The 27,205-nt window shown below is 45.0% G+C and overlaps 2 protein-coding genes across 3 annotated transcripts in view; both read right to left on the reverse strand.

Moving 5' to 3' along the window:
* Positions 1-20,312, reverse strand: part of IFT172 (intraflagellar transport 172) — a 36,871-nt gene extending 16,559 nt beyond the window's left edge. Inside the window, exons 1-18 of one of the 2 annotated variants that reach the window (XM_068973769.1) lie at positions 20,274-20,312; positions 17,376-17,519; positions 17,021-17,133; positions 16,548-16,587; positions 16,178-16,243; positions 15,885-15,964; positions 15,577-15,664; positions 14,359-14,573; positions 13,337-13,460; positions 12,824-12,919; positions 11,779-11,940; positions 11,371-11,424; positions 11,042-11,145; positions 10,781-10,866; positions 5,279-5,391; positions 4,267-4,368; positions 983-1,119; positions 638-745 (exon numbers count right to left, since the gene is read on the reverse strand). In XM_068973769.1, the coding sequence (XP_068829870.1) occupies positions 638-745; positions 983-1,119; positions 4,267-4,368; positions 5,279-5,391; positions 10,781-10,866; positions 11,042-11,145; positions 11,371-11,424; positions 11,779-11,940; positions 12,824-12,919; positions 13,337-13,460; positions 14,359-14,573; positions 15,577-15,664; positions 15,885-15,964; positions 16,178-16,243; positions 16,548-16,587; positions 17,021-17,133; positions 17,376-17,519; positions 20,274-20,312 (1,871 nt within the window). Of the gene's footprint in view, positions 1-637; positions 746-982; positions 1,120-4,266; positions 4,435-5,278; positions 5,392-10,780; positions 10,867-11,041; positions 11,146-11,370; positions 11,425-11,778; positions 11,941-12,823; positions 12,920-13,336; positions 13,461-14,358; positions 14,574-15,576; positions 15,665-15,884; positions 15,965-16,177; positions 16,244-16,547; positions 16,588-17,020; positions 17,134-17,375; positions 17,520-20,273 lie in introns of both variants that reach the window. The other variant, XM_068973688.1, reaches the window with a different exon arrangement.
* A 1,940-nt stretch (positions 20,313-22,252) lies between these two features.
* On the reverse strand, positions 22,253-25,175 carry FNDC4 (fibronectin type III domain containing 4). Its single transcript, XM_068975578.1, has 7 exons — positions 25,053-25,175; positions 24,721-24,865; positions 24,519-24,634; positions 24,067-24,271; positions 23,499-23,588; positions 23,053-23,177; positions 22,253-22,885 (listed from the first exon to the last, which is right to left on the reverse strand). Exons 2-7 carry the CDS (start codon positions 24,839-24,841, stop codon positions 22,850-22,852), a joined length of 693 nt encoding a protein of 230 aa, XP_068831679.1. The 5' UTR covers positions 24,842-24,865; positions 25,053-25,175; the 3' UTR covers positions 22,253-22,849.
* Between the last annotated feature and the right edge of the window lie 2,030 nt (positions 25,176-27,205).

Genomic DNA, 27,205 nt, shown 5'->3' on the forward strand with positions numbered 1-27,205 from the left:
GGGAGTGAAAACAATAAAAGACATACTCTTATAGGAAGTCAGATAAAAACAAATAGCATATATCGCTTAAATGTAGAATCTAGAAAATGGTAGAGATGAACTTATTTGCAAAGCAGAAACAGAGTCTCAGTTGCAGAGAACAAACTTATGGTTGCCAAAGGAAGAAGAGGGGATGGGATGAATTGGGAGATTGGGATTGACACATATACACTACTCATGTATCATGTATCTACTCATGTGCAAACAGATAACTAACGAGAGCCCACTGTGTAGCACAGGGAACTCTACTCAGTGTTCTGTGGTGACCTAAATGGGAAGGAAATCTAAAGAAAAGGGGATATATGTGTATGTGTATGAATACCTGATTCACTTTGTTGTTCAGCAAGAAACTAACACAATACTGTAAAGCAACTACAGTCCAATAAAAATTTTAAAAATAAATAAAAGCCATACTCTCATACTCTAGGATGGGAGGATGTTTGGAATAACTGCACTATGGAAGGGTTCTATGACATCTGTTGGCATGGGAAGGCAAGAGGTGCCCCAACCCTGGGGAGGAGCAGCCCATGGGGAAGACACTGTGCGGCCATCTCTCCCTCCGAGCTGCCTGGCACCCGGGTTCCACAGCCCGGCTCACCTCTCAGCAATGTGTAGCTGCTTTGCTTCCAGTGACAGCTTGCTCAAGGTTTTCCACATTGCTTCTGTTTCTGGGGTCATTTCCAGAGTTTCCAAGAAGGCTGTGGCCCTGCAGAGGGAAGGAAGCAAAGCACAAGGAATGAGTCCAGGGTCAGGAAGACACTAAGGAATATTGGTGATGGGGCAGCAAGAGGATGGGGGAGGCAATTATTTGCCCTTTTTGTCTAATCTCCTCCCAGGACCACCAAGTCCTTTTCAGACATGGCTGCTTTCACTGCCCATCTCAGGCAGGTCCTCAGACCCAGACTTTCCCACCACTGTGCTGGTTATCAGCCTCGTGTCTCACCGGGTGTAGTTGCCGTCATCAATGGCTGTTCCAAACTCAATAAGGCCCTCATCCAGGGTGTAGGCAACTGTAGTCACACCTTCGGTCACCATCACCTCTGTCTTTCCCCCACCTCGTTCCAGACCTACAACATCACCCTGTAAAAATTCAATCCCCCCACCCCACCAGAATTTCAGGTGAGTGCTGACACAGGCTCAACTGCAGAAAAGACCCACCGTCATCCAACCCTACTGCTCACACTCTGAGGGAATGACTATACTCTCTGTTTTTCTGACACTTCTCTCAGGCAGATACAAATTCTCTATCTATGGTAATATCCTTGGGTTAAAGTACACCATAGCTATGACAGCACTACTGGCTAGGGATAAGTTGACAAAGTGTGGTATCCACTTCTGCCAGCGGTACCATGACTTGGTATTTGTAAAGGTTCTCCAGCTAAAATTCAACTTGAACCTGGAACATCCTTCTTAATGTATTGCTGAGTTCGACTGAAGAAATCACTAGGAAAGCTTCCTGCTCCCTCTCCCACCCTTCCCCTCCACGAAAAGAAAGAAAAGTCAGTAAGTTAAAACCAAAAAAAAAAGAGCAGGAAAAAATGGAAGGTGAGCAAATGGAAAAACTATAATTGCCCTAAGGCAAACATAGTATTAGGAGAGTAAACTTTGGGTCCTTCAGCAGAATGGGGAGGCCAAATCTGAGGATTTCTCATTAAACGTGGATCCTCTATTCAGTAAAGGAAACCAAAGGAGTATATAGATCATTAACATGCCTGATTTCTGCATAAGCAAATACAGATCATCCCTGGAGGAAAGCACGTCCAACTAAGGCCCTCATGATTCCAAAAGATGATATTCAACGTAACATGAGCTCACAATTAAAAACTACCAAAATACCACTTAACAAACCACTAGTAGGGAGTAAACAATAACTACAGACAATAGTTTCAGACCTCCCTGGATCTAGGATATAAAAAATAATACAAAAAAAGACAGTTATGGAATATAAAATAATTATGTGTGAAACATTAGAGACCCAAAAGATGAAATATTAAGCCAGGAACAAGAGACTATCAAAAAATAGTCAGGCAGGTTGGAGAAAGAACCAAGTAAAGCCTTTAATTTTCGAAGTGGAAAAACAATACAATAGATGGTTAAATAGTAGATTAGACAATGATGAAAGTGAATTGATGAACTGAAAGATGTATTTAAGAAATTATCCAAAATGGGAGGGGAGTTTGGGGGAGAATGGATACTTATATATATATGGCTTTGCTATAAACCTGAAATAATCACAATATTGTTCATCTCATATAAATCCAATATAAAGTAAAAAGTTTTTTTTAAAAAAGAATTATCCAGAATTTACCATGGAGCTAAAAAAAATTTAGCATGAAAGAGGTTAGAAAGGCACAGAAGTCAGGACAAGAAATCTACCATATGCCTAATTAGAGTTTTGATGGAGAGACTAGAGAATATGAGAAAAGAAGCAATGTTTAAAGAGATTATGGTTGAGAAATTTCCAAGACTGATGGAAATATATGTACTTTCAAATATAGGAAGCACAATATACACCAAGCAAGATAAATAAAAAGAAGTTTATATCCAGACATATTGTAGTGAAATTTCAACACATCCAAAAAAAAAAAAAAGGAAGAATAAAAAAGAAAGATTTTAAAAGCAACCAGAGAGAAAAGACAGACCACCTATACAGAAAGGGCTATTAGTAAACCTGCCAGAACTAAAGAAGTCAATCAATGGGACAACATTTGCAAAAGGCTAAGAAAAATTAACTGTCAATCTAGATTTGGGTAGTGAGTCCAAGTATCTTTCAATAGCAAAGCTCTAAGTAAAAATAGTTTCAGATAATCAAAACCTGAGCATTTTATCATCAAAAGACTTTAAAGAATCTTCTAAATGTTACTCTTCAAGAAGAGGAGGAAAAATAACTCCCGAGGGAAGATCAGCAAGGCTAAAGGAAAAGGTGAATGGGGAAACTGGCACTATGATGGTAAATCTAAACAAATTCTATCTGTATAAAACAATAATGTCTAGCTTTGGGGATGACAGAAAGGAACAGAATACTAGACAACAGGGTCTTCCCTGGTGGTCCAGTGGCTAAGACTCCACACTCCCAATGCAGACTGCCTGGGTTTGATCCCTGGTCAGGGAACTAGATCCCACATGCCCTAACTAACAGTTCACATGCTGCAACTAAAAGATCCCACAACTAAGACCTGGCGCAGCCAAATAAGTAAATGAAATAAATATTAAAAATAACAACAACACTAAACAACAACGGCAAAGGGGAGGGAATCAAAGTTAAAGCCTTTTATGGTCCTTGTCTGCAGTGCAGTGGAGGGTGCGTGGATGCTGCTTAACTTCAGACTTTGTTAATTTAAATACATAGTGAACTTCCCTGGTGGCTCAGATGGTAAAGCGTCTGCCTGCAGTGCGGGAGACATGGGTTCAATCCCTGGGTTGGGAAGATCCCCTGGAGAAGGAAATGGCAACCCACTCCAGTACTCTTGCCTGGACAATTCCATGGACTGAGAGGCTCCTCAGAGCCTGGTAGGCTACAGTCCATGGGGTCTCAAAGAGTTGGACACGACTGAGTGACTTCACTTCACTTCACTATAGAAACAGGATATATAATCTTCAGACCAAAAAAAGGTATTTAGAAAAGGACAAGCTCCCACCACCCCCTCAATCCAACCTTAATCAGTCTAAAATGAAGCGAAAAAGGAGGGGGAAAAGAAGAGATTGAGAAAAGAATAAAAAGAAAGCATCAAGTGCTCTACATACACCCACGGCAGTCATCCTAGCCTAGCACAGGGGCCCCTTTTCTGTTTCCATAGGCTCCTCCCAGATTTGGGATATTACTGTGTGAGTGATGTTGTCATGGCGTAGAACAGAGGGTGTGATCAGCAGTCTGAAAAAAACAGAACTCTGAATGGCTTGTAACAGAGAATCAGCACATAAGGAGGTGTGATATGGAACTCCTCCCCAATTGGGGATCTTCCAGTCAAAGGGAACTCCACAATTCGACTTGGTGAATTCCCACTATAATAGGGACTAGTACTCTGAGGGTCTAATATAATGTCAGGAATCTGAACAAGGATGGCTCTGGGGCCCAGAGCACTGTGGGAAGCAGTGTAAGTGTCTCCTGTCAGCTCCATCAGAGAGGTTATGGGTGGCAGGCAGAGAAACCAAGCAGCCTTCTAAGTTTCCTTGGGTTCCGATTAATCAGCTCAACACTATGTGTGAGGTGTCCTGATGTTGACATACCCTGATAGAGGACGTGGTGACCCTCTCGGGTGCCTCAATGTTGTACCACACACACAAGTTGTTTCGGTTCTGAGCCACCAGCACATCACTTCCTGGGACCCACTGCACGTAGGAGCAGAAGTTGAGGATCATCGTCTTAGAGCAGCTTTCAATATCGTATAGATGCAGCTGGAGGAGGAAGAAGTAGATACACAATTAAGAAAAGATGTGGGTGTCTTCCCATCTGGACCATTTCCTAATGGGGAAATGTGGTGAGCTAGCCCACTAGTCAGGTACATGCTGAATTTCAAAGCTTACTGAACTTCAACCATAAACCCTTCAAGTTCATGCTTGGTTGGTATATTCTGACACTGGCCAAATAAGAGATGACCAAAAGAGCAAAGGGCTACACCCTAGGAATTTAAGTTAGGTGAAGGTCAGACTTTCATTCCTAGAATAACTCTGGGCCAGAGTTATTGGTCTAGATTACAAAAATAAGGTCATGAGACAAATTAAATGGCCTGGAAATATGTGATGTGGCTTTTACATCACAGCGAAAATGAAATGCAAAATCACCAGGTAGTCCCTGAGGTTGAACTCATTGGCGATACCACACTGAGATCAGAATCAATAAAGGGCTGGGGGAGACTGTCCTCAAATCAGGGTCAGTGCGGTCAGGTAAGTGTGGTCGAAGAGCACTGGAGAAGTATGTGTGGTAAAGGTCAGCTGGGCGTTGAGGAAGAGGAACGCAGGAGTGAGGATGGTTCATGAAGTCACAGATTTGTGAATAGTAAGAGACACACCAACTCCCAAATTCCCCTTGTGACTTTGGTGCCTGCATGATACAATCTCTCAGGGTAAAATGGGATGCGTGGTGATATTAGATGTAAAAAATATTGATCCTTCAATATTATGCTTATGGCACAGCCCCAAGAAATCATGTCCCATTCTGCCTCCCACCATCCCTGGTGGCAGCTAGTACCACATCCTTTAGGGACCAGTCAGTGGTTAAGGCCTTAGTAACCCTTCTCACACGAAGTTTCCGGTCCCTGAAGAGAAGCTTGTGCCCAGTCTCATTAAGTTCCAGCCAATCCACACGGCTCTCATGGCTGATGGTGCCAATGTTGTAGCCTCCAATCAGGTCCACTAGAAAGTAAAGGAAACAGTGTGAAAAAGAGAGATTCCACATAATCACGTACAAAACATGAGGTGGCTTATGAAAGTTTGGTTTTAAGAATGTTGCATTAGTCTAGAGCACATCACTCAGGAGTACAAATGGTCAGTATAATATAGTTTTGCTAAGTTGCTTCCGATGCCGTGTTTCTTCTAAATTTACAGAGATTTCATTTAACTCTGCAGTTAAGTTAGAAGATCCAGACCCATCAAGAAATCTGATTCCTCTCTGGGACTCGGGGACTTGTCTCATAGCAGGTCAAAACTATGGCTTCCGTTACTCACGATAAGCCCCAGTTACAGCAAGCCTACCAATGAGAGAGAGCTGATCAATGAAATGACCTCAGTGATCACAGGCGCTCCAAGCCATAAAAACAGGAGGGTCTATCAGTGGTGAAGGTGCACAGACACAATAGGAGGAACCTCTGACTAAAGTTAGGCAGGTCAGTGTAGGGGATAAATATTAGCTGGGTCTGAATTTTGTAGATAACGTTAAGAAACAATCATGCTTAGAATAGACCACTCAGGGTTGGCTAGAATGCTTTCAGGGAGTCTCCTGAACAAAGCCCATTCATAGCTCTTATATATTATCTTATACATTGTGATCCACATAGTCAAAGGCTTTGGCATAATTAATAAAGCAGAAATAGATGTTTTTCTGGAACTCTCTTGCTTTTTCCATGATCCAGCGGATGTTGGCAATTTGATCTCTGGTTCCTCTGCTTTTTCTAAAACCAGCTTGAACATCTGGAAGTTCACAGTTTATGTATTGCTGTAGCCTGGCTTGGAGAATTTTAAGCATCACTTTACTAGTGTGTGAGATGAGTGTAATTGTACAGTAGTTTGAGCATTCTTTGGCACTGCCTTCCTTTGAGACTGGAATGAAAACTGACCTTTTCCAGTCCTGTGGCCACTGCTGAGTTTTCCAAATTCCCTGGCATATTGAGTACAGCACTTTCATAGCATCATTTCTGCTTTATTGACTATGCCAAAGCCTTTGACTGTGTGGATCACAATAAGCTGTGGAAAATTCTGAAAGAGATGGGAATACCAGACCACCTGACCTGCCTCTTGAGAAACCTGTATGCAGGTCAGGAAGCAACAGTTAGAACTGGACATGGAACAAGACTGGTTCCAAACAGAAAAAGGAGCACGTCAAGGCTGTATATCGTCACCCTGGTTATTTAACTTATATGCAGAATACATCATGAAAAACGCTGGGCTGGAGGAAGCACAAGCTGGAATCAAGATTGCTGGGAGAAATATCAATAATCTCAGATATGCAGATGACACCACCCTTATGGCACAAAGTGAAGAGGAACTCAAGAGCCTCTTGATGAAAGTGAAAGAGGAGAGTGAAAAAGTTGGCTTAAAGCTCAATATTCAGAAAACGAAGATCATGGCATCTGGTCCCATCACTTCATGGCAAATAGATGGGGAAACAGTGGCTGACTTTATTTTTCTGGGCTCCAAAATCATTGTAGATGGTGATTGCAGCCATGAAATTAAAGGATGCTTACTCCTTGGAAGGAAAGTTATGACCAACCTAGACAGTGTATTAAAAAGCAGGGACATTACTTTGTTAACAAACGTCCGTCTAGTCAAGGCTATGGTTTTTCCAGTAGTCATGTATGGATGTGAGAGTTGGACTATAAAGAAAGCCAAGCACTGAAGAATTGATGCTTTTGAACTGCGGTGTTGGAGAAGACTCTTGAGAGTCCCTTGGACTGAAAGGAGATCCAAGCAGTCCATCCTACAGGAGATCAGTCCTGGGTGTTCATTGGAAGGACTGATGTTGAAGCTGAAACTCCAATACTTTGGTCACCTGATGCAAAGAGCTGACTCATTTGAAAAGACCCTGATGCTGGGAAAGATTGAGGGCATGAGGAGAAGGGGATGACAGAAGAGAAGATGGTTGGATGGCATCACCGACTCGATGGACACGGGTTTGGGTGGACTCCGGGAGTTGGTGATGGACAGGGAGGCCTGGTGTGCTGCGGTTCATGGGGTCACAAAGAGTTGGACACGACTGAGCAACTGCTGCTGCTGCTGCTGCTGCTGCGTCACTTCAGTCGTGTCCGACTCTGTGCGACCCCAGAGATGGCAGCCCACCAGGCTCCCCTGTCCCTGGGAGCAACTGAACTGAACTGAACTGATACACTGTCAGTTCCAGAGAAGGCAACGGCAACCCACTCCAGTGTTCTTGCTTGGAGAATCCCAGGGACTGGGGAGCCTGGTGGGCTGCCGTCTATGGGGTTGCACAGAGTCGGACATGACTGAAGTGACTTAGCAGCAGCAGCATGCATTGTCAATTATCTTATACATTATCAACGAGCAATGTGCCTGTTTTTGTTATATATGCTTAAGCTAAAGACCAAATGCCAGCTGATAGCCACAACTGGGAAGACCAACTTAGAAATGAATTTTTCTTTAATTCAAAAGCAAAATAGTAAATCCATGTTTTAACGCCTCAGTTATAAGTACAATTAGAAAATGCTAAAGCTGTGGGGACCCTATTTCTATGAGCACCCTTAAATTACACACAAAATTATGTGTGTAGATATTTTTCTGGGAAAGGATTTATGTTTTCAATTAGATACTCAAAGGGGTTGGTGACCCAAAAAAGTTAAGAGATAAACTCTGTCAATGTACACTGAAGATGAGACCTACAGAGTGAGGTGACTTGTCCAAAGCCATATGGCTCACTACTGCTATTAGAACTTAGGCCAGTGGACTGTGTTATTATTTGCATTATACTTATATTTCTGAGCTCAGAAACCTCATATGAAATATAAAATTCTTGAAATGTAAAAATATCTTAAGGACAGACCCATATGTATATGGAAATTTGATTTATGAGAGATGACATAATGTATTATTGGGAGAAGAATGGATTTTCAATAAATGGTTACACATATGGAAAAATAAAATTAGCTTCCTACTTATATTATGCACAAAAATAAATTGCAGGTAAAAGGCAAAAATTTTAAGTGTCAAAATATAGGAGGGAATAGAAGGGGATTTCCTAAATAAGACCTCAAAACCCACAAACTATTTATTAAAAAGTGATACACAATGCTGTAAATCAACTATACTTCAATTTTTAAAAAGTGATGAATTACGTTAAACTTAAAAATGTCTAAACACTAAAAGATGCTGAAAAAGAAAGAAAAGACAAGCCACAGGGTGAGACAAAATAACTGCAATGCAAATAACCATCAAAGTCTATACCTGCACACACACAGAACTCCTTCAAGTAACCAAGAAAGTGAGTGAAAGTCACTCAGTCATGTCGGACTCTTTGCGACCCCATGGACTGTATAGTCCAGGCCAGAATACTGGAGTGGGTAGCCTTTCCCTTCTCCAGGGGATCTTCCCAACCCAGTGATTGAACCCATGTCTCCCGCATTTCAGGTGGATTCTTTACCAGCTGAGCCACAAGGGAAGCCCAAACAAGGAAAAAACAATCTAATTTTAAAAAGAGGCAATGGATATAAACTGGCAATTCACAGAAGAAGAAATCCAAAATGCCAATAAACAAATGAACAAAAAGTTAATAGAATTAAATATATTTTCACATATTGAATACATTAGATTGAGCCAATTATGAAGACAGGCAATTTCAAACATTGGAGAGGATGTGGAACTGTACTGCTGGTGGGACTGTAAATTGGTACAACCTCTTTAGAGAGCAATTTGGAAATATTTAGTGAAATTGAGGATGTACCTCTTTTATGATTCAGCAACTCCACGCTGGGTGTAAACCTTAGAGAACTGAAATACTGCAACAGGGAAAAACCAACAACTTAAATGTCCACCAATAAAAGAAGAGAGAAAAGATCCAAGGAAAATATAATGGAATGTTAAGGATTTGACAGAATTTGGTATGGGTATAGAGCTCTTCCCTGTCACTAAGTCATGTCTGACCCTTCTGCTACCCCATGGACTGTAGCCTCTCAGGCTCCTCTGTCCATGGGATTTTCCAAGCAATAATACTGGAGTGGGTTGCCATTTCCTTCTCCAGGGAATCTTCCCGGCACAGGGATTGAACTCTTGTCTCCTATGTCTCCTGCATTGCAGGCAGATTCTTTACCCACTCAGCCATCAGGGAAGCCCATGGGTATACAAGTAATAATAATAAGAAAAGCACTTAGACTACTGCTTGGTATATAATAAGTATGTAACAATTGTTAGCTATTCATAATAATAATATTATTACTTGTATACCATAATAATATTATTATGAATAGCTAACATTTATTAAGCACTTATCATATACTAGGCACTAGTCTAAGTGCTTTTCATACGAAGTAGGTGCTATTTTTATCCCCACATTGTAGATAAGGAAATTGAGATACAGAAAGGATAAGTAATTTACCTGAAGATCACACAGGTAGTAAGTAGAGAAGTGGGACGGTTTGACTCCAGAGCTCTGCTGTTAACAACTACACTACCTGGATATATTATTCTCTAATAAGCTTTTCAGAGAATATCATGCTATTTTTTATACTTTTTCCCTATGCTTGAAACATTTCATGATACAAAATTAACTATTAATATATAAAGTGAAAGTGAAGTCGCTCAGTCGTGTCTGACTCTTTGCGACCCGTAGACTGTAGCCCACCAAGCTCCTCCGTCCATGGGATTCTCCAGGCAAGAATACTGGAGTGGATTGCCATTTTCTTCTCCAGGGGATCTTCCCGACCCAGGGATCGAACCCAGGTCTCCCACATTACAGGCAGACACTTTAACCTCTGCACCACCAGGGAAGCCCATATAAAGTACAATTTATAAATGTGAACACTTGTGACATGTACATAAAATGTGTCATCACTACTTATTGATGACAAACTATACAGAGAAGGAAATGGCAATCCACTCCAGTGTTCTTGCCTGGAGAATCCCAGGGACCGGGGAGCCTGGTGGGCTGCTGTCTATGGGGTCGCACAGAGTCAGGCACGACTGAAGCGACTTAGCAACATACAGAAAGTAAGTCTCCTTCCTAAGAGGACTTACCAGTTCTAAGAATCTGTGACCCTATGAAGTCTAAACAGGAAAATTCTTAAATTTTCTAATGGTTCTTCCCTACAATTCCCAATTTTCCAGCCCTAAGATAAATGCTTAGAGAACATGAATAATTATATGGGCAGGCCTATACACATCAAGCTATCTATATCTAGACCTCTAGACACAGACACACACGTGAATTTAAACATTTCACATATCCACTGTAAGAATGCAGACACACATTTGCCTGCTGCCTCTCAGAGTCTTGGATTCTCCACTGCACACAATCCTGTGATATGGAAGTGCTTTATAAACATCAATTTTGTTATTACAATTATGAGGGAGTCTTGCTCACCTATAGCAATAGTCTTGATATCAACAAGATAAGCCAATTTCTTATTATCCTCCATTCCTCGCTGACGCCTCTCATTAATACGGACACTGAAATATGAAAGGTCAGGTAAGGCAAAATGGGCTTAGGTAGCTAGGATGTTTAACAAGAGCTCTGAAACAAGACATGGGATGAAGGTTTTAGATTAACTCGAGGATACAGGAGTTAGAAGTCAAAAAGGAATTCTTTTGGGTTTCAAAAACGGAGAGAACTAGGTGGGGTTACCTGATGAGATGGGGGTTCATGAATTCAGTCCGTACAGAACCCAGGGTATCATTACTCCCATATTCCACCAGGGTGAGCTCTCCAGCATTGAAGATCATGCACACCTGGGGATGAGTAGGATGGTTAGATGGTGGAAAGATTGCATGAAGAAAGAGACAAACCGTTGAGGGAGGTACATTGTGAGTTTACAGCAAAGTCCACTTTTCTCTTTATTCTGTTCCTCTGTTTCACCTTCCCATTTTATCTGCTGTTTCCTCAACCCCTTGCCACTTGCCATCCTATGACACAGAAGCTAGAAGGAGGTTTATGGTGAATCAAGCTCTACTCACATTTTCATTTTCAAAGAAATACTTCTCATTGCCACCAGATCCCTGCCAAGCTACCTGTTAAGGGGGAAGAAGACATAAGGAACCTGTGGATAACCACCCAAGACAATGCTGCAAGAACAACAGGGTGGGACGCAAAGAGATTGATCTGGGGAGGTTTGACATTGCACAAGAGAGATGCTATGTCAGATTTTGCCTTGGTCCCTGTGTTTCTGGGAGAAGGTGTTAAAAAAAAGTCCAACAGTGGTGATTCATATTCCAGGATTCTAAACCTGGGTCTTACTCCCTGAAACCAGGTCCCCAACACAGGAATGTTAGAGCATCCCATGGAGACCTTCCCCAGGGATCTTGGCTTATCTGGGGAGCACCTCAGGATGCCCCATTCCCCACCTCTCCATGTTTGGTTCCTACCTCACTAAGCCGATTTGTGGTCAGGTCCCCTAGCAGCAGTGTGTCTGATGTGTGGGCCACCAGGTAGCGTTCCTTTCCCAGGATTTTCACTTCTTCCACCTCGTAGCCATAGTGTGACTTGAGTACCACTCGGGTCCCCGATGAGAGATTCTTCACAATCACCTTGGTAGGAGATGAGTCTCAGCTCCCCAAGTCCGAAAGTGGGGGGAATGGGCTGTGCCCTTTGCCTACCGCCACAGTGCTAAGCAAAAGCACATCTTGTTTCCTTGCCTGGCCTGGGATATTCTTGGTAAAAAGGACATCTCACATTTATAATGCTTTTACTATTTATAAAACGCTTTCATCTATTATCTCTTTTGATGCTTATAATACAAATGATTCTGAAAGTTCCACTGGGTTAAACTAATCACTCACCCTATGTTCCTGTAGCTCTCTGTACAAACTTTTATAACTTTACCATGTGTGCTATATTATTTTTTGATACATGTGTCTCCTTCACTAGAATGATCTTCTCGATTAAGGGACACTATTCAAAGATAACCATCTTTGAATTCTCAATGCCTAACAGTGCTGACAGACAAAGAAAGGACAAATATTTCTGGAGAAACTGAAAGACTGAAGGAATCAATGAATAATAAATGAAGGAAAGGAGGGTAGAGGTAGAGAAAAGATAAAACTGGGTTCAGGAACTAAGGCATGAGCTTGCACCATCATATAGAGTGAGTTCAGAAGCCCTAGAACAAAGGAATTCAGAATTATAATCCTATTTATCAACTTCCCCAGTTGACATCCTATAGGGAGTCAAGTTTTAAACCAGGAAGATGTAAATGGCAATCTCTGTACCCCTTAAACCTGGTATTTAATCCTTCTCTTACAATAAGTTGGAAGAACTACAGTGGGAAAGTTGTCAGACACATTCTGTTCCTCGGAACAGCTCTGCCAGAGGTTAAATTTGAGTCTATGTTGTGGCCAGAACACAGGCTAGGACTACAAGGACGAATGAGCCATGGCATGACTTCAGTGTGGTAGGCTATCAGCTGCTTACCTGGCTAGGTCCCACATACGTCAATTCAAACTTATTCTTGTAAATGCTCCTTCGGAGGCAGCAGTCAAACTGTTCCACTCCACCACAGAGTGTGCCCTGGAAGGGAAAGTGGCAGCATAAAGGGTAACACACACAGTATAGAGGTGTGAAGAGGGTATTTAGAGACACTCTCAAACCCTAGGTTCTAGAATCTACAGAAGAGTTGGCGGTGAAAGGGCTGGTAGTTTTTGGAAGTATCAGCAGGAAAGAGGTGGCACTTGCAGGTCTTAAGAGCATCACATAGTTAGTGATGGAATATGAGGGAGAAACTAGCCCTGCCTATAAAACTCTTGACCCATGTGACCTCCAATAAAGTATGGATTTCTCTTTCCTGCCTGGAATATCGGAGTTTTAGACTATGATCAAAAGGGAACAGGAGTTTCTCCAGTGTCAGGAGAGAGTGCTTTAAGACAGGTGGGATTTTTCTTAATTTGAAGAAGTCACCAAAGCAGAAAGGGGTTACTAGTTGCATACCGCACAGAGTCGTGAGCCATCCCGCTTCCAGGCCAAGGCAGTGATGGTGTATAAGTTGGCAATTTCCTTGGGCTTTGCCTCTTCCCAGACGTTTCTCCGAGGACTCCAGTTGAGCACCCGAAGTCTGAAATTAAGTATGTGGCTTTTAGAAGAGATGGAGGCTGAGAAAAAGTGAAAATGGGCTTGTAATGGAAGGAAATGAGTTTTGCTACATCAGAGAACAGAGGAAATAAAAGAAAACAGACAAGGTGGCGGGGGATGGGGGGTCTAGTAGGAGAGAACAAAAATGTTCAAGGGAAGTAAACTGGGAAAAATCAAGTCAAAAGTAAAATACAGTAAGAGAGATAGGAGTGAAAAAATAAAAATAGATTATGGATATTTAGAAAAATGAGCTGTTAGTATAGAGAAATACAGAAAAAGAAAAGAGAATTGCTAGGAGTCAGAGAAGAAAGAAAGAGACATACATGAGACTGAAAGGGACAAAGACAGCACTGACAAAGCTGGGGTTAAAAGCACTCCAGGAAGAGATGGGACCTAGACTCCAGCTGTTTATGCACCGTTCCATCATTCATGCATTCATTCTCAAACAGCTGAGCACCTATGATATACTAGATGTTAATCTAGGCTTTGGAGACCTGAAAATAAAAAAATAGAGGCTCTCTTCTTAAGGGCTCTTCAAATTAGCCAGTTAGATACAAACACCAAAGGATAATACAGTGTGATAAACACAAAGCCCGTAGTCTGAAAAGGCGCAAGGGGAATACAAAGAAAGTAGAGATGAAGTCTGCTGTGGAGTCCTGGGGAGAGAGACCCACACAACCAGAGCACGGTGCATCTTGGAACTGCTGGCATGCTAATGGATGGTGGGAGCAGGAAGAGGAAAATGTGCATGAATAAAACCTTGAGAATCACTTGATTCTGACGCTCAATCAATCTTCCACTCTGGTTGGGAAGCAAAACCAGGCTAAAGAAGAGTGTACACAGGGAAAGCAGGCAGAAGCCACAGCTGGACAGGGACCCACCTGTCATAGCTTCCCAGCACAATCGACTGGCCCCCAGGACTTGCTGCAGCTGTGGTGAACTCCCGCTCCAGAGGGTCACGGCTGTAGTCAAAAGTTTGTAGCACGTGGCCTTCCTTTCCATAGGCCACAATCCTCCGGTCACAGCCTGCAGCCACAATGCTATTGGTTGCCCACGCCAAGGCGTAGGGTGGGCACGGATGGTTCACCAACTTTCCCTAAGAGTAGAAGAGGGTTTCTGTCACTCTGAGGACACCACCTTGGAAATTTCTCATTCCTAGCATCTGACACACTCCCTTGGATCATTCTACTTGAGGAAATCTTTTCCCCAACATTATTCTGCCATAACACATCCTAATCTGAAGGCTTCACAAATTATCTGTCTTATACCACATACACATCTTTTATGACATTTTAATATATATCCACTTATCAATTTTATGTTCAAAGTGAAAGTTGCTCAGTCATGTCTGACTCTTTGCGACCCCATGAACTACTCAGTCCATGGAATTTTCCAGGCCAGAATACTGGAGTGGGTAGCCTTTCCCTTCTCCAGGGGACCTTCCCAAGCCAGGGGTCGAGCCCAGGTCTCCCGCATTGCAGGCGGACTCTTTGCCAGAGGAGCCACAAGGGAAGCCCTTATGTTCAAAAGGAAACCTCAAAATACTTGTTTGGAGATCTTCAATACTCACCTAATAAGGCCCCCAAAGGAAGCTGACCCATACATCAACTAACACTATACAGGCCCACAGGGAATATACGACTCTTTTATTTTAGGAAGGGCACATTTAATTATTACACCAATGATTCTTATTGTAAATGATTCAAATAATAGAGGATTAAAACATGAACCTTCCTTTATTCCTCTATATTTTCCCTTGCAAGCATAAACAACTCTTTTTTCTCTGAATTTATATACATATGTAAAACATTTTATATAAATGAGAATAATTTTCAATTTTCATTTCTCTCAGAGTCTTTATTCCCCTTTACCTCAAGGTCCCTTCCACTTGATTCATCCTTTCCTATAACTATTAAGCTCTGGCCTCCTGAAAACAAACCCTCTTCTGTGGCCACATCCAGGTGTCTCTCTGCCTGAGGCCTCACCCTCCCAGCCTCCTCCCTGAGCACCATAATCTAAATTCCTTAGATGTCCAACCTCCCCTAGGACACTGCTTGGGATTTCCTTCTCCCCTCTCCCAGGGCACCCTTTATTCATACCTGTGACTCTCCTGAGCCTTCGTCATCAAAGAAATACCTAACAATGGTGCCATCTGCATGACCAGAGAGAATTCCTTTCCCAGAGCAACTAAAAAAAAGGGGGAAAGGAAGAAAGGAGAGACATAAAGGAAGCAGTTAGAACATCCTGTCTCCCCAAGAAAGTCCCCTTCCTCATCAGACACTACTCCACCTGTGGTTCCCGCTCCCAGCCCTCCCCATCGTTCACACTAAGGTCCCTCAAGCCAGGGCTCCCCTAGAGCTTCTTCTACCATTCCCAGGCTTCTGGGATACCCTTCTTCCTTACTCACTTTGTTGTCAAGGACACCACATAAGAATCTGTCCCATAGATGGTAGATGATTTGTTAGTTTTGGTGTTTGCTAAACGAACCTGAAAATGGGAGAGTGGACACAAGTCTGTTTAGGCTACTTTCAACTTTACCCAGGACCTAAGGAACAAGAAATAAAAACACAAAAACTGCTCCCTGTGTGGTCTCCCCCCAATACGTAACTTGACCCTCAGGGAGAAGATTAACTATATACCTCTTTCCAGAACCATTATCCCCATCCACAGCCTCTCCTGTGTTTCGCTTCCCTCCTTTACCTTTCCTTCAGCCAGCCCAAAGACAATGATGTATTCTGCTGGCCACTGCAGGCAAGTAACAGCACTCTGGAAGAAAGCAAGAATGAAAAGGATAAGCCTGTCTATGTGTATGAGCACAAAGATAGACAATCTAAACCTGAACAGCCTATCACATGCCACCACCCCAACCGCCCACAGGGAAGGAGAGGAGGGGACATGACTGGGCTCTAAGGAGAAAGGCACAGGGGGTAAGCAGCCAGGCAGCACCATTCATGCAGCAGGAAGAGTCAGAGCCAGATATTAACAAATGCCAACTTCTGGCTGTATTTATAAGCAGATATACTGATATGTTTGTTCCTCCTGATCTCTCAGGGACTGGTTAGAACATTACCGTCTGGATGAACTTGTTACAAATGACTTTCTTGTCACCCCTGCCAAATAAAAGAGAGAAGCATATTAAAAACCACAGCCACGAATAATTGCCACAAATGATGCTGGGGGAGGGGAAGGAGTTGCAGACACCATCCTTGGCCCACCAGTGTTGCCTGTCACTCTACAGAAGCCCTCAGAGGCGGCGTAAGAAGGAGCCAGAGTAGCTTTGGAAGAATAATAAAAACAGAACATCACTCCTGGCTCCTCAGGATCTCAGAGGGCCTCCTTGTTGATCTAAGACTGATTCCTCCAGGGATGGGATCACAGGAAACACAGTGTAGGCAAAGAGAGGGCAGCAACAGACTCCAGAAGGCCCCTGCCTCCCAAGCCCCAGCGTGGCTCCTTATGCTCTCCACTCCCCCTTCCCAGGGGGGCATTTCTTCCCACCTTGCCCTTCTCTGGGACACCCTATCTCCCAATCTCTATCCTCACCAGTCTTCTCCAATCTTGTAGACGTAGATGATGTTGTCAGTCTGTCCTATGGCAATCTTAGTGGAATCAGGAGAAAAAGCCATGCCCTTCACCATATAGCTCTTCCTGCCATACTAAGAGTCAAAAAAGAAAAAAAAAATAAGAAAGAAAGAAAAGGACAGAAAAAAGAAGTAATGAGTATACTGAAAAGAGAAGAAAAGGTACATGTGTGATGGTAGTGGGCTTGAGGGCTTTGTACTGAAAAAAGGAAGGGCAGGCCATTTCCTATGCCTGTGGCTAGGAAGTAGGTACGGAAGCCTTCTAGGTTTTTAAGGTCCCATCAACAGATTAAGGTACATGTGAGTATTCCCTTCACCTTCATGTCAGCTGGTTTGGTGGAGAATTTATCTCTTCGCTCCCCATGTTCATCATACAGTAAGACCACACGGTCCACTGTGCAGACAGCAAATTTGGCATTGTTCTGGGACCATGCCATGCAGGTGACCTTTGCAGCTCCATCCTGCAGAGGTAAAGGGGACAAAAATAATCCAGACGCTGGTGGAGAATGCTAGTTCTAGTTCCATTAGCATTTCTAGGTCCATTACTTCTAGTGTGACTTTGGTCAATTTTCCTTCTAGCACAGTCCTTAAAACAAAGAGATGCCCATGATCTGTCCAGGTCTCAGGCCTCAGAGCCCTGAATGGTGGGAACAAACTGCTTCTAGAAACCATAATGCAAACGCACTAGGAGATGACACAGTAAGTAAGTACCAGTATGTCCCTACAGTGGCCTTCTTATTCCCTCATTCTGCTACTGAAATAAATGCAACTGGTCTGATTAAGTCTTGGTCTTTAGCCATTAATTCAATTAATGTTTTTGAGTACCAAACTGAAAAAGGCACTTGGCCAAGGGCTGAGAGATAGAGACAAAGAGCAAAACGTGGTTCCTGCCCAAAGATCTAAAAATGGAAAAAGTCCCATAAGGGAGGCACATACAAAGCACTATAACAGTTTGGAAAAGCCTGAGATAATTTTCCATTTAAATGATCAACACTCAGCTTTGAAGAATGGATACAGTTAAGTAGGGAAATTCTCTGAGGTAGAAGAAATGGCATGAGCGATAACAAGTTCTGGTGAATCAACAGTCATTTAATTTAGCTGACACTACATTGTTAATAGCAGAGCAGAAAGGGGAAGGCAGGAAAAACAGATGGAGGCCAATTCAGGAAGGCTCTTTGAAGCTAGGCTGAGTTTGGACTTATTTGGGAGAAAAGGGAGAGACAGTAAAAGTTCTGGAATGGGAAGTAAAATAATCACAGTTGAGACTTAGGATTCAAAAAATGCCTTTGTTTTTTATTTTTATTTCTGTCATTGTTGTTTTTTCCCTTAACAATCCACTTCACAGAGGCCCAAATTAGAGGTGATCAACTCCTGGTGAATTATTCTTGCCATGTCTGTCCCTTCCACCACCAGCCCTGGTGGTCTATGTAGCAGGTTCTGCACTAAGGATTTCCCTCCTAGAAATTAAAAAAAAAAAAAAAATCTAGTTTCTGCTCCGTTTGATTAACTACTTGGGCTGTAGAGCCCTGGCTTAAAACATTGTTAATTTTTACTCCTAACCTACCCACTTTCAACGTCAGAGGTAAAAAGGGCCTTTTTTTCCAATCAAAATCCTCAAACCAGAATCAGAAAATAGTCACCCCACCACCTTTAGCCTCCTCCAACTCTTGACTAAATTAGGTTAGGAGTGTTGAAGGCTCCTCATCAATTGTTGCTGACCAACTTCCTTCATCATTTTGCACCATCCTGGGCACATAGCCCTTTCCTGCATCTGACATCACCTTATTTTGAAAGATTGAAGGGAGATTTCATTTCCAATTATTCCATTAGGGTAAAGGAATTTTCAAAATACAGATTCAAAGCAATGAGTACACCTCTCTTTTGTTCTAGTTTCCTTCTATTTTCCTAAAGCCACATGCTCTGTGAAGCCTTCCTGATTCCCATAATCAATCAATTATCCTTTCTCTACAATATGTACCTCACAGGACTGTTGTGAGGATTAAATGAGGTAGCTGCTAAATCGCTTCAGTCGTGTTCGACCCTGTGTGACCCCATAGACGGCAGCCTACCAGGCTCCCCTGTCCCTGGGATTCTCCAGGCAAGAACACTGGAGTGCGTTGCCATTTCCTTCTCCAAAATGAGGTAGAGAAGAGGAGAATAGCTAAGTTTTAACGAGCACTACAGATTAGGCACTTTGCTAAGTGTGTGATATGCATTATCTCACTTTATCTCATTACTGAGTTAGATGCTACTTTTATGCATCTTTTCCAGATGGAGGCACAGAAAGTCTAAGTAATTTGCTCAAGTTTACAAACACAGTTTAAGTGGCAGTATCAAGATTTAAATCCACGTGTACCTGATTCTATAATCCACAACCCCAACTTCTTTATTTATGCTGCCCTGGTACACATTAAACATTCAACTATGACAGATATTCTTGCTTTGTATTATTTTGTCCTTTGAATTTTTTTTCCTTTGAATTTTGAATATCGTTCTCCCTTGTCTAACAGTTTTCCTGCTGCTTTTTAGTTTACAAGGTTCTCTTGTGTATACTACTGCCTTTAACTCTTTCCCCTAATCCCCTAAGGCTGCGATTACTATTATTCCCCTTTTCCAAATGTAAAAGTTTGGATGAGTGCTTAAAGAGCCTGTGCGATAAAGGCTAAAGTATCCGGTCATTTATTTAAAGTAGTGGTGACGCTAGGACTTGAATTCTGGTCTCCTAACTCCAAAACCCAGCCTTTCTTCAGCATGTTCTAGGGTTACATCCCTAGTGCCCAGCCTCTTCTGAATCTGAGATTTTCACCACTAGAACGAACGATGTGGTCGCCTGCACTCCCTTCGGTGGGACATGCACCTAGAGCGCTCATTTAAGCGATGTAGATTATTGTTAGTTGTTTACACACGCGCTTCTTCCTCTAGTACGAGCCTCTCGAAAGCAAAGGCAACAACTGAGGAAGTTCTGGATCCCCTGGAGCCCCAGCATGGGACCTGGTACACAACTGATCCGTTAAATGAAATGAACTGAAAGCTACGGTGCTCAGCAGCCCCCTCTCCCCTACTTCACACTCTATCGACGGAGCAGAGTCCGTATCACCGCTAAAGACTTCGGTCTTCTGCACACAGTAGGCGCTCACCATTTTTAAACTTCAATCCCCCACTTTCCGTGGAACACTAAGGCGGGCGAGGGAGGGAAGAGGCACGCGACTCCTCACCTGAGGGCTCAGCAGCGTCCTCAGGTGCTTCAACTGCATGACGAACACCTGTCTCTCAGATGCCTACAGACAGCGACAACTCCCGTGGTTACCTGGACAACCCGCCACGCAGACGCAGCGACGGCCGCTGACGCACTAGCGACCTGAGCGCGACACGCGTCGCAAGGTCACCACGCAGTTTCGCAGCTTAGTAAATAGAGCGCGCGCAGGCGCGTTGAGATCTAGGGCGGGACCCTGAGAGGGTTTGCTGATTTCTCTTCTCGACCAATCCCGTCGCGGCATGCAAACCCAAACTCCAGCCTCTCCCACAAGCCTTCGGCAAACTCGGGGTCCTATGTAATCTTAGTCTCTCTAGGTGTTTGATGTTCGTAAACGCGGCTGAGCGCTTTCTTTTAATCCTCACAACCCTGGAGAAAAGCAGGGCAGTTGCTCTTACAGGCCTTTTACAGTTGACAGAATTGAACCCAAATAGGTTATATAACTTGCACAGGATCACAAGGCTAATAATGAATACTCAGTATGTTTCTGCCAGGTACGGTGTGAAGTGTTGTACATGTCTCACTTAATCTCAAAGCCACATTTTGACGGTGATGACATTATTAGTCCCACTTTACATAACAGGAGACTCAAGATTAGAGGGCTCGCTTGTCTAACCTAACACAGCGGGTTAAGGACGAACTGGGATTCAGCCAGAGCTGATACGTTTATACACCCTTTGGATTCCTTCTCAGTGTCTAGCTCCTTATCTCCGTGCCATGCTACTATATATCATGTGACACTCTCATTCCCAGAAATGATGTATCCAGAGTCTGAGAGAAATGTGCTTTGTAACCAGTGGTCAGAGGGAGGTAAAGCACCCTACTTTTGAACTGAAAAACGGTGGATTTAAGACTCCTGCTTAGATCAGGATGCTTTTATGGTTTAGGGCAGAGGGCAGACCAAAGCTTGGCTCACCTAACAGATTTAGTCTTGTGATAACCGGGGTTGGAGCTTGGATAAGTATCAAAGATACTTCTTTACTTTGGATTGGGGTTCCTTTCAGAGGATGTAATTGATGTAATTTCTTATAACAAAGTAGAGTGATTAAGATGCAGAAAAGGGAAGTTATTCATAAGCCTCCACTGGAGGGTCATACGTTGACTGATCACACGAAGACTGTTACCTTCCAGACAGTGTAGCTTGTGCTGTCCAGAAAGATTCTGGGTTCTGAAGTCTTTTCCCCTTAGTGGTTACAGATGTCAACAGGTATTTCTTTCACTGGCACCAACCTCCCCTTGGAACTTGGGAAAAAGTGGAGGACAGTCCCTATTTTCATAGGAAACAAGTAGGCCCCAGAGCCCAAAGTATAATTCTTTTGACAGGAGAGTTCCAACCCCAGTTTTATTTCCAGAATGCTCCTCTGGATATAATGGCAGAGAGTAAATATAAACTCATTTATTCTTTATAATTATTATTGGCTTTGACTGAATGAACAGAGAGACATACAGACAGACAAAAGGGAAAGCATGGACAGGGAAGAATAGGCATAGAAATGCACAGGAGAGGAACACTTTGCCCCCCAGGGATCCATTAATCTTTAATTTGTTCCAAAACCCTGTTCAGTCCTTTACTGATTACTAGCTCAGTGTTGATGAAGTCAGTGGAATAAATGATGAAGAGTTGGGGTGCCAACGTGGGCAGTGAAGATAAAAAGGCTCCTGGCCCTCTCATGTAACATAACTTTATTTTCCACTGGTGCACAAAGAATTTATATCCTCCATTTTTTCCCCCTGTTCCTCCTTCTTACTCAACAAAGCAAAAGAATCGAGGGCCCTAGTTTTCTATGCCCCTTTCTGGCCCCTCTCCACCCATTCTAGACTGAAGAATCAAAGCAAACACCTTCAAATACGAGTCTGCTCCTGTCAAGTTGGTAGTGGTGGTGTGAGAGGCCCTTGTGGTCAGGGGAGAGGCAGTGGAGAAGTGTCTTCAGCATACTAGACAGTATCGCATACAGTCAGCTGCAGTTTGTCCAAGAACCTTTATTGGAAAAATGTCCAAGGGGTGAGACCACCAGCAGCTGGAGGGGCTGCCCGTGAGAGGGGGAGCACCTGAGGCTCCATGGAAGACGTTGGAGTAGTGCAGTGCAGCGCCTGCCTCCAGATCCAGACAGTTCCTTTTATTTTCTGGGGGAGAGGGAGTGCCCACAGAAATACTGCTCTCTGAGACCCGGAGGCAAGATGTGGGGGCAGCTGGGGATGCCAAGGGTCTTGATGCAGGTGAAATGGGGGCCCCATTTGGGACCGAATGGGATAGGGTTGAACAAATGACTCTCCTCTGGACCTGGGGGGTGGAAGGATATATCCCATCTGATATCCACTCCCCAGGTCCAGGGGCTCAGAGCCTAACAGACCTACCTTCTGGCCCTGCTCACAGTGGAAAGAGGATGGATACCAGGCCTGAGATTGTGGGAGTGCCATTACCCTCTGGGAAACTGTGGGATCCTTCAGTCTTGGGCGGATCACCATCTTGGGCTCTCCCTGACCCTAGCCCCAGCCCCAGATTATTAGTGCATCCGTCTTCTGGTTCTGCTTCTTCACTCATACGTCAATAGTATTGATGGATGGTGACTTTTTCTGTGAAAGAAGATGGCCTGAGTCTCTAATTTCAGGAAAGTGATAGTTTCCTCTATCCCAAATTTCCATTCTCCCTCTTCTTCTGCCCCTCCGTGCCCCTCCTCCTTTTCCCTCGATGCTTCTAGACACAACCCCCCCACTTCCCGCCCTCACTGGCCCCACATCACCTGTCTTGTCCCCACTGGCCTTCCCTGAGGACTCTGTTCTGGTCCCTTCCCCTTCTCCTTGGGGTTGTTGTTGGAGTCATTGTCCTTGATGATGTCATACTGACGGCAGAATAGCCCGATTACAGCTGAAACACAATCATACAATCTGAGCCTTGATCTTGACCTCCCCACTCATAGCCCTGAAGGGCAGGGACATATCCGACATTTCTAGAAAATCAAAGAAGAAAATCTTTGAATTCCTGTTTCCCATGCACATTACATTCTTCATCATCCTTTCTGGGCTCCCAATAGCCTCCTCTCCCTTTCTTCGAACTTTTCCTGCTTATCTCCTACAACTGAACATCTCCCCACACCGTTGCTCTCACCTTCTCCCTACAACCTTCACCAACTCCCACCTTCACTCAGCCCCACTTAATCCACAGTCCCCCATTCAGCTGCTTACTCACCAGCCCACATGAGCAACACCACCACAATGATGACCACCTCCCCCGTCTGCAGTGGTCGCTCTCCATCCAGACCCTCCACTGTGATGTCACCTGAGAAGGAAAAGAAGACAGACCCCAGGTTCTGGGGAGCAACTAGAGAGCTATGCCTGTGCAGACAGTTCAGGATGGAGTTGCTGGGGACTAGAGTCAGTGTAGACCTGTCGCAGCACCGTTGCTGGTAACCACTCTCTGGGAAGCTGTTGGTGGACAGGTGGTTAGAGACCAAACAGCAGGAGGGCTGCAGGTCAGGTGCTCACTCATGCAGGCTGCAGCTGCTATGAACTGAGGCTGGGTAAAAGGAAGCTTTGAAGCCCTTCCCCCCAAACAATTCCTTACCAGCCTGTCTATACTCAGTCTCCTGCCAACCTGCTTTCCTTCCTTTCCTGGCAGTACAATGAATTATATCATCCTTCTACTCATCTAAGCTAGACTGCTGCTTGCTCTGCGGAAGTAAACAGGAGGCCAAAGACCAGGTAAACAGTCAGAGAATCCAAAGCTTTAGGGGGTGAGGAATAATCGAGACTCTCACCTGGGCTTGAGCTGTTGGAGGGTAGCCGATCCGACCCCTTGAGAGTTCGGAAGTGCACCCGCGGCCCTGGGGGGCTTTCTCCCCGGAGGCCAATGCTCCTGACCTGCACTGTGTAGTCACTGTCTTCAGCCAGGCCCCAGAGAGCACAGGCCCGAGTCGTGGTGTTCACCTCTCGGATCACACGTTGCCCAGGGCCATTCTGTCGCTGCAGGGAGATGATGAGAGAGGAGGACAGCCTCACCCTGGTCCCAGTCCACAAAGCTTAGCCCAGGATTCTTGAACGCCCAAGCATTCTGGAGGACTGGGGTGGGAAGGATAGCTTAAGCCAGGGAACCCCAGCTACCTGTCTCCCAGGGCAGGGAGGGGAGTTGGTGGGGGTGGGGGGCGGTGACCAGAGGGAACGCTCAGAGATCCAAGGACACAGGTTGGGGCAGCAGAAGGGTGATTCATACTTGCTGGGAAATGGAGTAGCCAATGACGATGTTGCCTTCTGGGACGTCCCAGGACACAGTGGCCGAGTTGGCTCTGAGGTGAGTGACTGTCACATTCACAGGAGACGGAGGCCGGTCTACGGGCGCCAGTGTGTGAACAGGTCACCAGGGTCCACCCCCAGACTAGCTCTGGTGACTCCTCACCTGCTCCCCTTTTACTCACCTGCTCGCACAAAGCCCAGGTCGCAGCTGACCAGCAGGAGGACCGTGGGGCTTAGATATGGGGAGAGGGGCATTAGCGAAGCCATGGTCCCCACCGAGTCCACTGGGAGGCACCCGGGCATCCGCTTGACACCCAGGCGGGGCTCCTGGAGGTGGCAGGAGTTGGGGGGGGGGGGCGGGGGTCAAGGACTTGCCAGAAAGCACAAGCGGGCAGCTGCTCTCCCTCCTCCCCACACCCCACAGCAGCCCTAGAACCCCTCTTTCCCCTTGCCTTGCCCACCCCCGCAGCACCCCGGCGCCCTCAGTTCGCGCCTCTGCTCTGCCCACACCCACCTCCACCGGTCCTCGCGGTGGGTCAGGCCTCGGGGGGCTGCTCGGTGCCCAGAGGGCGGCCCATCGCCGACTCCGTGGCGCTGTCCCTACCCCATCCCGGCGCGGGCCCGGCCAGGCGGGCAGCGCGGGACCGAGCTGCGGGCAGAGAGCGGAGGCGTAGCGGGTGCGGGCCGCGGGGCCCCGGAGCCCCCAGAACTCGGACCGGCCGCGCAGTCTGTCCCGGAGCAGGGGGCGGTGCCCGCGCGGCCTGGCGGCTGGCCTGGGTCCCTGGGGCGCGAGGCAGTGCGGCTGCCCCCGCCGGCCCCTGCAGCACGATGTGACCGTCCCGGCGCGCCAGCTGCCGTCTTCTGCAGAGCTGGCCTCGGTCGCTCAGCCGCAGCCCGGCCGGGACGTGCGGGCCCGCCCCGCCCCGCTGGGGTTCTCGCCGCCGTCATCACCGCCCCCCCAACCCGGTTCTTTCGGGGCTCCTCCCACGACCCTCTCATTGGCGGCCTCCAGGGCCCCCCATCCCTCCTGATCCCGGCTCCCGTCTGCTGAGCCCCCGCAGGGGGGTTGGGGGGAGGGGACGTCCGGAGAGGCGCAGGTGCGAGGGTCTCCGGATCTGAGAGGCCCCTCCTCCCCAGATGGAATTAGCCAAGTTGGGAAGAGGAACTCCACCTTCGGTGCGCGAGGGGACAGAGTCATGGAGATAATAATTATTTTTACAATCTCCTACTTGTAGACTGCGTCAGCTTTTAAGTCTCTTCCCCATTCATGACTGATATTGATTCCCTTCCTTCTCTCATTCATTCTTCCACTTATTAGGCAAATATTTATAGAGCTTTCTCTATGTGTCTGACATGTTAATAGCTGGAGATACAGCGATTATTAAGGGTTTTGGGTTTATAGGGGAAATTTAAAGACCGACGACCTGTCTCAGCTCTGCGACTCACTGTGTGACCTTAGGCAAATAGGTTAATCTAAGTTTCAGGTTTCCCACCTGTAAATCAAAGAATGCAAAACCTCACAGGGCTGCTGTGAGGATCAAATGACACAATATTGGGGAACGATTTTTAAAAATCTCATAACACTGTGTGAAGAGAGATTATTCTTAATTTGCACCAATTTGTTAGTTACGTCATTTATTCAATAAACATGTAAATCCATAAATTATTTCATGCTTTGGTTGAGCATGAGACCTGGAGTGAGAACCTGGATGTGAGTCCCAGTTCTCTCCACTGTGTAATCTTTAGCAACTAACTTAACTTCTCTGAGCTTCAGTTTCATAATTTGAAAAATGAGCATGTCAATATCACCTTTTTTCTTTAATTGAATTATCAGTTCAGTTCAATTGCTGAGTCGTATCCTACTCTTTTCGACCCCATGGACTGCAGCACTCCAGGCTTCCCTTTCCATCACCAACTCCCGGAGCTTGCTGACACTCATGTCCATCTAGTCGGTGATGCCATCCACACATCTCATCCTCTGTCATCCCCTTCTGCACTGCCTTCAATCTTTCCCAGCATCAAGGTCTTTTCCAGTGAGTCAGTTCTTTGCATCTGGTGGCCGAAGTATTGGAGTTTCAGCTTCAGCATCAGTTTTTCAATGAATATTCAGGACTGATTTTCTTTAGGATGGACTGGTTGGATCTCCTTGAAGTCCAAGGGACTCTCAAGAGTCTTCTTCAACACCACAGTTCAAAAGCATCAATTCTTTGTTGCTCATCTTTCTTTAAAGTCCAACTCTCACATCCATACATGACTACTGGAAAATCCATAGCTATGACTGGATGGACCTTTGCTGGCAAAGTAATGTCTCTGCTTTTTAATTTGCTGTCTAAGTTGGTCATAGCGTTTCTTTCAAGGAGCAAGCGTTTCTTGATTTCATAGCTGCATTCACCATCTGCAGTGATTTTGGACCCCCTGTATATTGTCACCCTGCTTATTTAACTTCTATGCAGAGTACATCATGAGAAACGCTGGGCTGGAAGAAGCACAAGCTGGAATCAAGATTGCCGGGAGAAATATCAATAACCTCATATATGCAGATGACACCACCCTTATGGCAGAAAGTGAAGAGGAACTAAAAAGCCTCTTGATGAAAGTGAAAGAGGAGAGTGAAAAAGTTGGCTTAAAGCTCAACATTCAGAAAACTAAGATCATGGCATCTGGTCC

The sequence above is a fragment of the Capricornis sumatraensis genome, chromosome 1 (genome assembly GCF_032405125.1).
Source record: "Capricornis sumatraensis isolate serow.1 chromosome 1, serow.2, whole genome shotgun sequence".
Lineage (NCBI taxonomy): Eukaryota > Metazoa > Chordata > Mammalia > Artiodactyla > Bovidae > Capricornis > Capricornis sumatraensis.

Excerpts from the sequence above, each read along its gene's own strand:
- FNDC4 (XM_068975578.1), bottom strand. The coding sequence starts at position 24,841 with ATGCCCGGGTGCCTCCCAGTGGACTCGGTGGGGACCATGGCTTCGCTA. Across the intron at positions 24,272-24,518 it reads GCTACTCCATTTCCCAGCAA|CGACAGAATGGCCCTGGGCA; the intron begins GTATGAATCACC and ends ATCTCCCTGCAG. Across the intron at positions 22,886-23,052 it reads GGCCAGTGGGGACAAGACAG|AAAAAGTCACCATCCATCAA; the intron begins GTGATGTGGGGC and ends CTTCTTTCACAG.